This window comes from Eucalyptus grandis, chromosome 8 (genome assembly GCF_016545825.1).
Source record: "Eucalyptus grandis isolate ANBG69807.140 chromosome 8, ASM1654582v1, whole genome shotgun sequence".
Taxonomy (NCBI): domain Eukaryota; kingdom Viridiplantae; phylum Streptophyta; class Magnoliopsida; order Myrtales; family Myrtaceae; genus Eucalyptus; species Eucalyptus grandis.
Genome location: NC_052619.1, coordinates 5,884,238 through 5,899,121, shown reverse-complemented (window position 1 = coordinate 5,899,121; position 14,884 = coordinate 5,884,238). Strand labels below are relative to the sequence as shown.

Below are 14,884 nucleotides of genomic sequence, written 5' to 3'. Positions count from 1 at the left end.
TTTTCTTTTCTTTTTATTTTCTTCTTCTTTTTTTCTGTGGTCGATCGCCCCTCGGCCATGATGCCGTGAGGCAACCTCGCCATGGCTAGGTGAGGCCGATCCCGTCGGCGATCGTCGGCCATAGGCCGAGGCCAAGAACGACCGGCCAAAAGGAAGAAAAAAAAAAAAAGAAAATAAAAATATTAACAATTTTTTTATTTATTTCAAAGTCCTTCTATTCAAAAATTGTTGTACGAAACAAAAAAAATAATTTTAACACACATCACATGTCAACTATTCAATGTACAGGCTAAAAGCCTATAAAGGAAAGAGGAATCTCTCTCTCTCCCTCCCTCTCTCCCTGAAGAGACAAGAGTGACAAAGTGCATTTCTGTAAGAAAGATTTTGTTCTCTTACCGTAAGAGCGCCAAGCGCATCGTAAAGATCGAAACTTTCGCAAGTCCCTCCGATCCGACAATGCAAAACCCGCCGCCGTCGCCCACCGCAACCACCGCCACCGCCGCCGCCGCCGCCGCCGCCGCCAAAGACCACCAGAGCCGGACCACCCTCTTCATCATCCTCGCCGCCTCCTTCTTCTCCCTCCTCTTCATCTTCTCCCTCTCCTCCTCCCAGCCTTCCCCCGCCCCTCCCCGGCCCGACCCGTTCCTCTTCCCCAACTCCCAGTCCCACCGCCGCACCGCCGTCTTCCCCACCGAATCCGGCGGTGGCGGCGGCGGCGGCGGCGGCGACTCCCCCGCCGCCCCCTCCGTCGCCTACTTCATCTCCGGATCCGCCGGCCACTCGGGCCGGATCCTCCGCCTCCTCCACGCCGCCTACCACCCCAAGAACCACTACCTCCTCCACCTCGACCGCTTCGCCCCGCAGGCCGACCGCGACGCCCTCGCCCTCGCCGTCCAGTCCAGCCCCATCTTCCGAGCCGCCCAGAACGTCGACGTCCTCGGCCGGGCCGACTTCGCCTACCCCAAGGGGTCGTCCCCGATCTCCGCCACGCTCCACGGGGCCTCGATACTGCTCCGGCTGGCGCCGCGTTGGGATTGGTTCGTCAATCTCAATGCTCTCGATTACCCGCTCGTCACTCAAGATGGTACAATTCTCGGCCGGTTTTTGATCTTGCCGGGTCTTCAAATTTTGGTTCTTGTCGATTGGTTGTTGAATAATTGCCGTTGGAGTTGCAGATCTGCTTCACATACTGTCCTACTTGCCCAAGGATCTGAATTTCCTGAACCACACCAGTTACATTGGATGGAGAGAGTATGATATAGCTCACTCTCTGTTGCTTGAATTCTGTCTTTCAGGCGAAAATGTGTAGCCTTTCGAGCTTACCACTGATCGGAAGTTTTCTGTTTTTTGTTTGTTAGGTCTAGGAAATTGAGACCGATCATTGTCGATCCGGGTCTTTATCTCACGGAGAAGACCGAGATGTTCTACGCCAGTCAGAAGCGCAATTTGCCCGATGCGTTCCGGCTCTTCTCAGGTACATACCTCATTGCACATAAAAAGCATGTTATAATCTATCAAGTAGGAATGATCTTTTGTTGTGAAAACCTGGATCGACTTCAGACTTGTGGAAATGACTCTTTTTTGCTTAAAGACCTGGAGATTATTTCAGAAATCCAAGTTCTGATGCGGTTACTCATTGTCAATATATAGGGCCGTCTTGGTAGCATAGTGATTGGAGGTAATTGGTAGTATACCAGCTGGTCATGTGTAGTAGATTGATTGCTTGTCCTCCTATCGCTGGTTATAATAGCTATCTTCATCATAGAATTGGGACATTTCAGTTGGACTGTTGTTCAAAATGACAAAACATTTTAGAAGGAAGATATTGGTCAAGATGGTTCCTTTAATGACTGGGATTGGTTTTTCTACTTTGAAATTGTTGATTTGTACAATTGAGTGCGTGTAGAGTGGAATAGGAAGTCATGGTTTCCATGGAGTGGGATGGCCTTTTTTCGGTTTAGAGGAATTGGAGCTCCTTAATTGAGAAGCTAGGTTTATGCATCCCTTCGGTTCAGTACAAGACAGTTATGCAGCATGTTTGACAAGTCCTTTTAGCATTTCAAAACTTTAATTGTCAGGATAATGCTTGGTGTTGAACTCACTTGGCATTTTTTATGTTGGAAAGATGCTCACTTAATGGCTTGCTCACAAAGTTATCATTCGCTTAAATTGAACAAACAGAAGATGTTAGCTTTTGTAGAATAGAAATTCTTCAAATGAATGCAGGGAGTTAGCCATTTGAACAAATAAAAGATGTTAGCTTTTGTAGAATAGAAATTCTTCAAATGAATGCAGGGGGTTAGCCATTTGGGCAGTGATTTGTTTTGTGGAATGCTTTACCTGTTTGTTGCAGCATTCAGACATAATTTGGGTAGACAGAGCTATTTGTTTTCTATGCCTCTTTGTTATGTGGCTGTCTTTTTTTCTAGTATGAAATTCAAAAGATCCAACCAGATAGCTGTGCTATTGTTCATGCCCTTTTCATTCTGCATGCTTTTCTGGCAAGGTTGGAGTTTTTCCAAGAGTTTCATGTGGTTCAACTGGCCTTTTTGTTATTTAAAGTGTTTGTAACTAAATGTCTGTTGCACTGAGTCCTAGGGAGTGAGCTCCTCCCTCGTAGTTTTGCTCATCTTCACCATATTGGCTGGGATGAGTTATGTCATTAATATATTCTCTAAACAATATATAATTGTGTCATCAACCTTTGGACTGGCGGGTCCTACAAGTTCGCCCACCAAATGAAGTGACCTTGATTTTACTCTTATCAAGCTTCAAAAGCATGTCACATGCATGCCAAAAGTTCTAAGATTGAGTAAATCACAAACTGGAAGACTATCACCGATTTGCACTCTCAGTCATAGTCATCCAACTTTACTATTTCTTTCATGTAGGGAACTACACTTCTAATAATTTCTGAAAGCCATTAAAAAGTTGACATTCCTGTCAATGAGCCACCGGATAAATGATGAGATTGATCATGTGATCTAAAGTTGATTGACCTCTGAAGAAAGTTGGACTAACGTTGAGCGAATTCATACAGTGAATTGAACTGAAGGTTTAGTGGCTTGATTGAACAAATTAAAACTATAGTGACTTGTTACATGAAACTACCAAAGTGTGGGGACCAATAGAAGTAATTTGCCTGACCTACATTTGTTTTCCATACTCTAGCTGTTGTGCTTGTTTGTTTGTGTTACTTGTTACAGACCATGAAGTTCCCTGTTGTCAACTGATTCAGTTGCAGCAAATTCATGGTCTAGCAGTCTCATATAATCAGATTGCCTAATTGAATCTTTATGCATCTCGCCACTTACTGTAAAATTATCTTCTTGGTGTACCTGGCAACTCTCTGTTCTATGTATGCATTTTGGAACTTAAGCTCCAAGTAAGACTAATAATAAGTTCTCTCTCTCTCCCCTACCTAATTTGTATTTTTGAATTCACATTTGCATGAACTTAAATGTGCCTGTCATCTTACTTATACCGGGTACCATTTCTGCTTTTCACTAGTGCATTCAGCTCGTGTGCATAAAATGGATAATTACAGTCGATGAGACTGAATCCTTCCTCATGTTACCTGACAAAAAATATGAATGCCTATATAGCCTTAGAACAACTATTAAGGTACACCAGTGGAATTTCAAAGCTTTATTTGCTTTCTGTTATGTTGTCTCTATTTGTTTATGTATCCAAGATTGGTGAATTAAAATCGGCTTCTTCTTCAGTTAAAGTAGTTTATGAGTCCTGTCATCGTCTTGCTGCTCTTTCTTTTTTTCTTTTTTTGGCTGCTAAGTGGTTAAATTGTCAATTTTTTGGTACTTTTGCAAATATCATTGCGTAATTAAACTGACAGTTTATTTTTCTCTCTCACAGGTTCAACCTTTGCAATTTTAAGCCGTAATTTCATTGAGCACTGCATCCTGGGAACTGACAACCTCCCCAGGACTCTCCTCATGTATTTGTCAAACACGCCTTCATCCCTCTCAAACTACTTCCCCACCATACTATGCAATTCTCATCAATTCAATCACACCGTTGTAAATACTAACTTACAATACACTTCTAACAAATCCATGAAGGGGGAATATCCTGAACTAGATTCAAATGATTTTGACAATTCGATTAAGAGTGGAGCGGCCTTTGCCTCCTCATTCCCAACAGATGAATCGGTTCTTGACCGGATTGACCGAGAGATTTTGGGGCGCTATCCCGACAAAGTGGTGCCTGGTGGGTGGTGCTTGGGTGAATCTAGAAACGACACCTGCTCAATTTGGGGAGATGCTGATGTGTTGAGGCCTGGACCTGGAGCAAGAAGACTGGAGAAGTTTTTAGTCAGTTTCTTGTCAAATGGTACTGTTCTGTCTCAGCAGTGTGCTGTGCTCGATTGACACAGTCCCACTTGTCAAAGTCATCGGAAGAACCTTGGGGGCCAAATTTTTGTGACCAAGATTCCTCGATCTGCCAATTCTTTTAGCTAGCAGTCATCATGGCCATCGGCGTTTGGCCAAGATTGATAATATTAGTCGACAAAGGCATACAACATGAAAGGATGGTTGTAGCCAACCTCATTTAGCGTGAAGGGATTGGTTTTTATTCTTATGATGTGAAATTCCACAACTACCTCTGCCTCGATTGTCCAGTTTGTTCAGCCTGTTGGAGGTGGAATGCTGTGCAGATGTTCTGATCCAAGGAATGACAAACACGGTGAGCTACGCTTTGCCATTTTCATACTTAGGTGCTTTGCTTAGAGAGATTAAAATTTGGAACATCCTTGTAAAGTTAACATGAAGCATTGGATGAAGATTGGTTGCTTGTAAGAATGTGCTCTCTTGTCCACTTGTTGTGCATTGAGTTTCTCTTGAGGCTTATCACTGGTCTTTTCATTGCTGGATTTAGAAAGATAGGATTTTTCTATTTGATCCGATGTCAATGATATTGTTGTCATATATCGACGTCTTTTTATTTTTTTGGGGGTCATGATATATCGACGTCTTTGCGTGCATGAATTGAATTTTATCACCATTTGGTTCTAGCTGTAGCAGATAGAGCCTTGAGTTGTAGGACTTGCTGGTAGAATGTCGTTAAGTGCATATGGAATTTGATTTTACACTATTATGTCATCTAACTTTCAATCCGCAGATTGGGATGACTATTAAGTGCATATGGAATTAGATCTTACACTATTAGAAAGATAGGATTTTTCTATATGATCAGATGTCGATGTCATTGTTGACATATATCGACGCTTTTGAGTGGATAAATTGTATCACCAATTTAGCAGATTCGGATGGCAATCCTAAAATCTTCTCGATGTATAAAACTTGTAATTTTTATTTTTGAAATCTTTGTGGGGATACAGTAGAGATGACAATATGGGCACATAGTGAGTGGGATTGAATATGAATCAAACATGTCAAGGTGAGTTCGAAACATAAAAGCCCAACTCTACAGGGGTCTATGTGAGTTTGCAACCATAGTCAAAACTCCGGGCAAGGGACACAAACTCATGCTTTAGCATTTTTAGAGGGCTTTCAGCCTCCAAAGCCTATTGGGGAAATATTGGGGGTATTTCGCAAGTTTTTCAAATGGGCTTTTAATCGAATACTGTCCGTGGAAAAGTTGAAAATCCTATGTTGGTAACGACTAGCATTGAGTTTTCAACATTTGGGCAAATGCTGAAACTAATTTCTTCTTTCAAAACTACCATAATCGATTCTTTAATTTTTCGGTTTTGCCCCTCATTAGTGTTCATCTTTTTTAAGCGAGGGTAGCCAACAACAGCGGCCAATGAGGCTAGATCGGGCTGGCGAAGGGTTGGCAAGAGGCCAACGAGGGGCTGGCAAGGTCATGTGACTCCTGGCAAGGGTCACACAACCTCAGTGACAAGGCCTAAGGTCGCATGCCCCTAGCCGACCGCTTGGGTCACAATGCCTAGGGTTGTCCGAGCTTGAGTGACGGCCGCAGACACTAGATCTGGCTTGCCAATGGCCTTAGCCCTTCGCTAGGGGGTTTGATTTTTTCATTAAAAAAATGAAATATTAGACCCAAAAGCCCTTTGCAAAAATTATTTGCCAAGCACTGTTAAGGTCAAAATAGTTTTACAAAGAATTTTTCATCAAACGAATTTGCATTACTATAAGAGTTTTAGGTTAAAGGCATTTGCATTTTTCCAAGGAGTCATTTGCATAGGCATACCAAACTCATTATCATTGCTTGCCCCTCAAGGACGGTCATTGTTTCCAGTCGCTCGTGCTTCATCACCGTCCATCGCTCATGGTTGCCATTGGTCGTCCCTTGAGCACAGGGGCCATCCTCTGTTCTCAGTTTCAGATCATGCTATCACCCCTTCCAAAAAGATGCAAAATCGCTTGAATTTGATGCCGATAGAGGTCTGCGACCTCGGGTTTTTGGCGACGGTGTTGAGCTCGGTTTTCCGGTGGTCCTTGAACTCCGGCGGAAAAAGGCGACAGCCTATTGATTTTGGCATTGCGGCAGGGGTGATCTTAACGTGACAGAGTTGCATCATGCAGAGGAGGTGGCGTGCAAATGTTGACTGGGGGATAAAAGGCGACACACTGCAACCTCACAAGGAGAATGCTGTTGGCTGGACTTAGAGCCCAGCAGGAAGTGTTGTCTTCTTTGTGTTTTAAAATTTATTCTCTCCATTTTTAAAGGAATTTAGCTCTTTAACTTTAATGTTTCTGCATTAGTTTTTTGGAATTTCTTTTTGCCACTTAAGTGAATCGTGGAATCTTAAAAAGCCCATACGAGAAAATATTTCGTAATTTTATGGGCCTCCCAATATTTTGTAATTTTATGAGCCTTCCAATTTGTTGCGTTGGCACAACTTGTGAAGTCAATATTTTTTCTCACTAACATCGTGCTCATGTTTGAGTGTTGAATTTCAAGATCTTACTCAAGCTCCAACATACTTTGACATCGACAATGCGGTAGTGATGACGGCTTGCAAATGGTTTTCAAAGTCGATTTGCATTTCTTAAGAGCACCTACACCGATGAAACTTCTTATGTTTTTCCAATGATTTTTTTAATTTGCTTATTTTTTTTATTCTCTTTTTAAGTTATTTTTGGGTCAATTTTTTTAGTGGGTATTTGGTACATTTTTTTAATGTTGTAAATATGATGAGACTGAATAGTTTCAAATCTTATAGTACTTATGACAGTAGAAATTTCTTTCATATATAACTTTTCAGGCATGGTCTTTTATGCTAAATTAGATCAAATCTCTAGCACCGAGAGAATCAATATGAAGATTTGTAATATGAACCCGACCGCCATACCCTTCCACACAAGTGTCGCTCGCCCATGTTTTCACATTTCTCATGTGCCACATGAAGTCCTAACCCACAACTTGATTTGAGTTCCCTCACCGGCAAGCCAGCCTATGGAATCACACATTCTTCAAAAACAACGATTTAAGGAAAGAAATTACAAAGAATCAGAGTCCAGGATGGATTGGGTATGTCTTGGATTTGGATCAAGTTGGGTATTTATAGCCAAAAATGCATTTCATCATAAAATAAATATGGTAAAAAAATGCATTTCACTATAAAATAAAGATGGTAAATATGAGTGTTGGGGGTCTTTTCCAACATCTAAAAAGGTTAGGATTGGAGATGCCTAACCCCCTAGACGGGTGTCCAATTTACACATCAAGAGATTCACAAGAAAGAGAGAGAGAGAAAAAGAAAGAAAGAGAGAGAGAGAGAGAGAGAGAGAGAGAGAGAGAGAGAGAGAAGTCCAGAAGAGAGCAGAGAGAAACACTTCACATTCGATTTTAATAGACCTGAGAAATCTCATCTTCCCAACCATGACTCGTACCATCTCCCCTCGAAGTTATCCACACCTTTAGATAAAGCCATCTTAACTACTCAACTAATATTCACGTGCATGTCTCCAAAGACCTTTGTGCCCCTTCAACATTATAGCTTTCATTAAAAAAAAAAAATAGAAAACTAATTGTTGAAGCATCAGAGAAATAAATTCATAGCAGAACAACAACGAGATTAAAGATTATTGAAAAGAAAGCTTTTTATGTGGTACAATGCATGTACACCCTTTTCTTTTCAACATGTTTCTTTCATTATCTTTAATTGAGTAGTTATAGTTTGAAATTGATGAACCATCCAAATCAATCGAGACGATATGGTTAGTGTAAATAAAAAAGTAGGGCAACTTAATTGTTTGGCTAAGGTAGTTGCACCTGCCACTACTATCCTCTTCTTGTCGAAGGCGACTCTCCTTACATGTGACCAGAACCAATTAAAACTCTCAAATCAGCAGTATATATTTGGTGAGTCTTAGAATATAATCGCCCACATCCACAACTCTCAAGCGATCGGCCGTGGAGATCGTTTGGAGTTATGATGCTCAACATAAGGGTTGAGGGGTTCCGAACTCAAAGTCCGGAGCCACTAAAACGATGGCCTTGGAGTCCGTGATCATCGCGGCTATCGTCATAGGCTACACTCCCTGAACCCAGTGTTATTATTGATGAAAGGATTTGGTTGCACCGATTTATAGAGCAACTCGGAAGACTGGATTGCATGAAAAATTAGGATAACAAGCAAGTCTCACAAATAACGTAGGTTTGAGGAAATATTTAAAAAGGGTGGGTCCCACTCGACGGACAGCACGTGACACGCACGTGCTCAATCAAGAGTAGGTCAAAGGAATGGGATTCGACCGGGGAAGACGTTGCAACCGCCCACATGCGGAACGTGCGTGTGGACCCTCGCCACATGCAACTCCTCCGACCTAGTTGCCAGGTGGGCCCCACACCACATCTAATCAATTATATATATATATATATATATATATATATGTTTATATTATCAAGCTCCTCAGTATTTTTCACTTTCCTTTTTTTTTCTTTCTTTTATTTCCTTAAAGTCAAAAAAGCCACGTGTCGTTTATGATTATGAGCAGACATTTTTTGGGGATTTTACACACATTACAAGTCACAATTCCTTATACTTTCGGATGTGATCGACACAGTGGACCTCACTCTCCGTAAATTACGGACAACTTTGACAATGAAGAATGCTCTAAAGATATTAATCGATGCTATGTAATAAAATAAAATTAATTTTCAATCACGCAAAGATAAACAAATCGGGTATCTTTTTTTTTTTTTTTTTTTTGCAGAAAGAGATGCTATAAGAGCAAACGATTGTACAATCCGCTGCTAAAGCGTCTGAAAGCAAAAGATCTAATAAAGGAGGGGCGGAGAGACGGCCCAATTAGAAAAAATTAGTGGCAATAATTACATGTTTTTCTTCTTCCGAATAACATAGCTTATAGTTATTTTTCATTCATATGTACCTTAAGAAAGGACCTTTCTTTAAACTGCTTCTTCCTTGATCCCTTACGCCCCTCCCAATAACTTGGAAAAAGATTCCAGCCACTCCTTTACGGGAGAAGGTAGTCACATTTGATCCCCACGAGTTATTTTTGATGGCATTCATAATTATTATTCATTCAAGAAAGAAATGTTTTATCTCTAAAGTGATCAATGCAGTTGTGAAGTTACTCTAAATAGGAGACTTTATAGTTCGGGCCTACCATTCCGTTAATTTGGATTTTCAAATTCAACCATTATCAATAAATAAACTCATTGTGGAGGTGGATTTGCAAATTTGGTCATTTGATACAATGTTTTGTCTGATTACTTAGTAGAAAATAGATTATTTGCCAAAGGGGAGAAAGGGGGTAAGTTTGCCAGTTGGACCCCTCATTATGGTTGGGTTAAGCTCAATTCCGACGAAGCCTCTAAAGGTTATCCGAGGCTAGTTTCAATAGGTGAACTTATTTGTGATTACTACAACAACTGGCTTGCTGGATTTGTGCAAACAGTCGAGGTGCATTTCTCACTTGGAGCAAAACTACGGGGCATTTTATGAAGTCTCAAATTGGCAATTTATTACAAAATTCATTGTAGAGGCAGATTCGCAATCTATTTCTCTATTTCAAAATCAATTCCATGGTTTCATTTCGATTTCTCAAATTAGAAATATGCTTGGGTATTTTTAACGGGTCAAGATTCTCCATAATTTTAGAGAAGAAAATAACTTAAAGATTGGTTAGCAAATCGAGTCATCCAGCTTAACAATACGGAAGATAATCACCTATTAGATATGCGGTCAATAAGTTTACTTCATTCGTTATCAAGAAATCAAATCAGATTGCGTTTTATTAAGAAAGTAACGATATAATTTCGGGCTCCGCCCCATTTTTTCTTTTAAAAAGGAAAAATATCTCCTCCTTCCTCCAATTTGGCAGCAGGAATTTATGAGGGATTCAACTTCGGAGGCCCTTTCCCAATTTAAAAGCGCGCATCACCGGCGCCACGTGCGGAGCGCGCGTGCGGGTGGGTGGGTCGGTCAAACCGTTTCGAAAAAATTCAAAACACGACTGTCCACGCGGCGCGGCGCCATTGGCCCTGCTACGTGTATACCATCCAGCGAGCGTCGTTGAGATCGTCGGCCCCTCACGCGTGTTTCGGTCGGTCGGATCGGGGCGGTTCCGTGAGCGGCCCGGCTCAAACTGCCCCCGATTCGCTGCCCACCTCGGAAACTCGGCCCCCCTCCTCCCGACCCTGCCCTCCCCTCCCCGCTTAATTACGATCGTGCCACCCGACCCGAACCGAACCGACCCGAACCGGAATGGGGGAAAAGATCCGGCCCGAGGCAATCCAACGGCGGGTCTCGCGTCCTCAGTAAATTACCCGTTGCGCCCCCCTCCCTTCCTGACCCCACGATAAAATCATGTGATCACACGCCGCCCGTGGGACCCAGAGCATCGAGATGTTCCTTTTTTCTCCAATTTTCCCACCCACACATCCTTCCAATCTTATTTTAACAATTTTCAGATGCGTAAATCAATAAATTCGAGGATAGCTCTCCAATCTTATCAATGGAAATTTGACCACCGCGGATGGATATTTCTTCAAAGAAATCTCCTTGCGTCATGTCGTATTTTAATTGCCTTTTCATTTCAAATCAATATCATCTCTTTCTTAATTTACGACGTTGAAATAGTTATATATAATTTGGTAAGTTGACGGTCATTCTTGGTCGGATCATATTAGGATTTGAATTCTTATTTGGCAATTACGCTGTGGGACTCCATACCGGGATTAGGAATTTTAAACCTTTTTTGGGTCACCGGATCAAGACCGTACCCATACAGATAAAAGGGCACATGATATCTTTCTCATTTTGCTAATTAGCAAGGAGGGGGGGGGGACATGATGAGCCGGGTGCACGTGAGACGAAACGGTCCGACATTGCATACTATAATTGCCCCGGTTTACGTTATAAAAATGGAACCCGGTAGGAAGAGAGCCAAAAAATAAAATAAAATTAACTAGGCCCACCCCAAGGGGAAAAAAAGAAAAGAAAAAGGACGTCCGGGGACAAAAACAAAAACGAGTGGGGGCAAAAAAAGAAGAAGGGAAAAAACTCCCCACAGCTTTTCGCCGAGACCATCTTCTTCCGATAATAATAGCCCCTCCCGAAGAGGAGAGCGAGCAGCCTCCTTTCTCTCTCTTCCCTCCTTTCTCTCTCTACAGTACCAAGCGACTCTCGCCTTCTCTCTCTCTCTCTCTCTCTCTGTGTCTAGAGCGAACGCGTTTCGACCCTTTAAAGCGTTATGGAGTCTCTGGGTTTCATGGATGACCTCCTTGACTTCCCCGACTTGGGCGAGGTCGTCGACGAGGAAGACGACCTCGGCAAGAGCAGCTGCTCCAAGGCCAAGGCCGCCGCCGCCGCCGCCGCGACCTCGCTGCCCGACTCCGCGAGCTTCGACGCTTCCTCGACCCCTTCCCTCCCTGTAAGTCCCGCCGCCGCCTCCCCCGTTCTTTTACTGCGAGAGAAAAAAATAAATAAAAATACAAGGACCTCTTAAAGTTCCGACCTTTAACGCCGGCCCGGGCGGCTCCGGGCGGTGCCTCGGCCGGGCCGCGGCGTGACTCGGTCCTCGACTCGGCCGGGTCGCGCGCTGACTCGGCGCGTTGTTGACTGGTTCGAGTCCGGCCGGGCGGCGATTGATTGGCATGTGATATTTTAGAATAATGAGAGAGACAGACGGACAGACGATTCCTGCATTAGTTTCGCCGGAAGGGACGGTTCTACCCCTCGCCTGGCGACTTTTCGCCGAGGGCAGGCTCGGTATTTCGTGGAAGTTGACCATAATGGGCCTCTCCCCCTTTTTTGTATTCTTGCTATAATGCTGAGCTGTTGGTCATGATTTTAGGGTTGCACCTACTGAATGGACCCCAAAGCAAGCTCTACTTTCCGTTCCGAGCGCTCGAAAGTCATAAATTTTTTATTAAAGAATATATAAAATAATAATAATAATAATTGTATACGAAAGTGCCAGGAAAATGAACTGGCCATTTTATTTTGACAAATTTTGGAACCACTCATGGTGTTACATATTCCAATCTTTAACATGGATTCCATGTTCATATGTCCATTGTGTAAACTCCACCTTGCTTTTTTCACAAGCAAAAGGAGACCCAATCTGAATCATTTAGTGGATGCTGTTTCATGAAAGTCTAGTACCCTATTAGCCCACCTTGTTGACTTGTGAGTGCACCAGATTTTTATCCGGACATCGATGCCTTCTCTCGCCACAGTTGATGATTGCAGTAGTTCGATGGCGTCATGACCGCCTTTGTCATCGCCCGACCTGGACCATCCTGGACCATCCGAAAATTAACAATCCAGCAATTCCCTAGCCCGCGTTTGGTGGCCGGGATGTAGAGCCCGGTTAGGTGGACAGATTAGGTGTGGCGATGATGTGGTATGTTGGAAGTAGGTACCGTGCACGGGTCTATAGATGCGCAACAAATTCCGATTGTCATTCACTTGAAGGAACGAGCTGGCTTTGTTGCTGAAATCATCGGGCTTATTCATACAATATGATCATCAAATGTTCGTGTACTCGAATTGTTGAGGAGTCATTGTCACATCATCTTTGTGACAGAGTTTTACCAGTTTGATACAATGGACACAGGATGAATTGGGAATCACGCGGTTACCGTCAATTGTCTTAATTGAATTACGCTCACCGTCTTTTTTGCGTGGCAGGAATGGGAGGAAGAGTTGGAATGGATATCTAACAAGGACTCGTTCCCGTCTTTGGAATCATTCGTCATTTTGCCCGAGCAACCGGGGAACAACTTTAAGGAAGACAACCTAATTCCCCCGCTTGAAAATAGCAGCAGCAGCAGCACAACAACCAGCACACACAGCAGTGGCAACAGGAGTGGTACCGTGACTATTGCGAGTTGTTGCGGCGGGCCCCCCCCGCCATTCCGCCGTGCCCGAAGCAAGCGGGCCCGTGAGCGCCGGCACGGGGACTTAAGTGTTTTTGCTGCCGAGAGATTATTAATCTCGCGGGACCAAGAGAAGGCAAATAAGAAGACGAAGTTGGGTGGTCAAGGCAGTGTCAAGATCGGGAGGAAGTGCTTGCATTGTGGGTCGGAGAAGACACCGCAGTGGCGTGCAGGGCCGCAGGGGGCCAAGACTCTCTGTAACGCTTGCGGGGTGAGGTTCAAGTCAGGCCGGCTCGTGCCTGAGTATAGGCCGGCGAATAGCCCGACTTTCTCAAGTGAGTTGCACTCGAACTCGCACCGGAAGATAATAGAGATGAGGAGGACGAAGCAAATGGGGGGTGGGGGGGTGAAAGGTGTGGATATAAGAGTAAAGTAGTGGAGAGTAGTGTTAGTAGTCTAGTCTTCTTTTATATAATTCATCATTTAGGTCTCTTTTCCCTTTTATAGGCATAGTCTTAGTGTTTAGGAGTGAGGGCTTTGGTTTAAATTTAATGGGAGATTTCAAAGTTCTTTATCATGCTGAAAGAAATACCATTTGGGAATTTTGACATTGGCAATGTTGGCTTGTCATGCTTTAGAACAAGAAAGGAGAAAAAGGAGGAGGAAGAAGTTAGAGCTCATTTTCTTTGTTGCTTATTTCGAATTCTTTTTGCAAGTGCTTGAATTGCTGCAGATGAGGAAGTTTTGGGATAGTGTTGCTTGCAAGAATTTAGGGTTTTGGTGATGCTTGGTTGAGGAAACAGATTCTCGTGGTGTTCGATAACTTTGAAGTTTGACTTGGCGTGGAGGTTAGTTGGAGAGCGTTTGGTGTCGATGAATGGTGATTTGTAACATAAATTTTAGTCCGATTGAATTGGAGATTGCAGCTGATTTTCCCAGCTGCCTTGTTTTGTTTGACATTATTGGTTTACCTTGCAGCATCGATAGATATTCTTAACATGAAACTCTTTTGTTTGCTGCAGAAACTTTGATGGTTTTCTGCCATGAGCTTTTCCCCTGAAAATGCATAATGCATTGTCCTCCTTTGTTTAGGTCTGGCTGTACCCAGACTTCTGAGAAGTCTCAGACAGGGTCATCCTTGGCTGTTTTAGTGATAATTAACGTAGAAATTCTCCAAACCTTTGGTTGCACATACATCAATGGTCTGTGATTGACTGGGTGCACCGACATTGTGAGCAATGGTTGGTGGTGCTATGCAGCATGAGTGATGTGCAGGTGGCTCCGAACGTGAGATGGTGTTGCGTTGTGCTGTATGTGTCTTGACCCATATGCTTGCGGCGAAGATTGGTGTGCTTCGTGCACGCGATTATATGTGCGCAAGAGGTTTTTTTTTTTTTTGGGTAAGGTAAGTGGTATTATAGCTTTGAACAAATTTACAATGTGTGTGCGAGAGTTGAATCCTCCGACACCTATAATGCCACTTTCTGTAAACACTAGATCCAATTACTGTCAACATGCCTGGAATTTGCCTTCACCATACCTTCCCTAGTGTCGACTCACTTCTCTCTCCTCTCCAATTCAG

The 14,884-nt window shown here is 43.2% G+C and overlaps 2 protein-coding genes across 2 annotated transcripts; both read left to right on the top strand.

Annotated features, from left to right (window-relative positions):
* The first annotated feature begins 310 nt into the window (after positions 1-310).
* On the top strand, positions 311-4,980 carry LOC104416083 (beta-glucuronosyltransferase GlcAT14A). Its single transcript, XM_039301111.1, has 4 exons — positions 311-1,084; positions 1,176-1,251; positions 1,359-1,474; positions 3,874-4,980. The coding sequence occupies exons 1-4, from the start codon at positions 457-459 to the stop codon at positions 4,386-4,388; spliced, it is 1,335 nt and encodes a 444-aa protein (XP_039157045.1). The 5' UTR covers positions 311-456; the 3' UTR covers positions 4,389-4,980.
* A 6,486-nt stretch (positions 4,981-11,466) lies between these two features.
* On the top strand, positions 11,467-14,299 carry LOC104416082 (GATA transcription factor 1). Its single transcript, XM_010027519.2, has 2 exons — positions 11,467-11,852; positions 13,115-14,299. The coding sequence occupies exons 1-2, from the start codon at positions 11,673-11,675 to the stop codon at positions 13,736-13,738; spliced, it is 804 nt and encodes a 267-aa protein (XP_010025821.2). The 5' UTR covers positions 11,467-11,672; the 3' UTR covers positions 13,739-14,299.
* Positions 14,300-14,884: the final 585 nt, after the last annotated feature.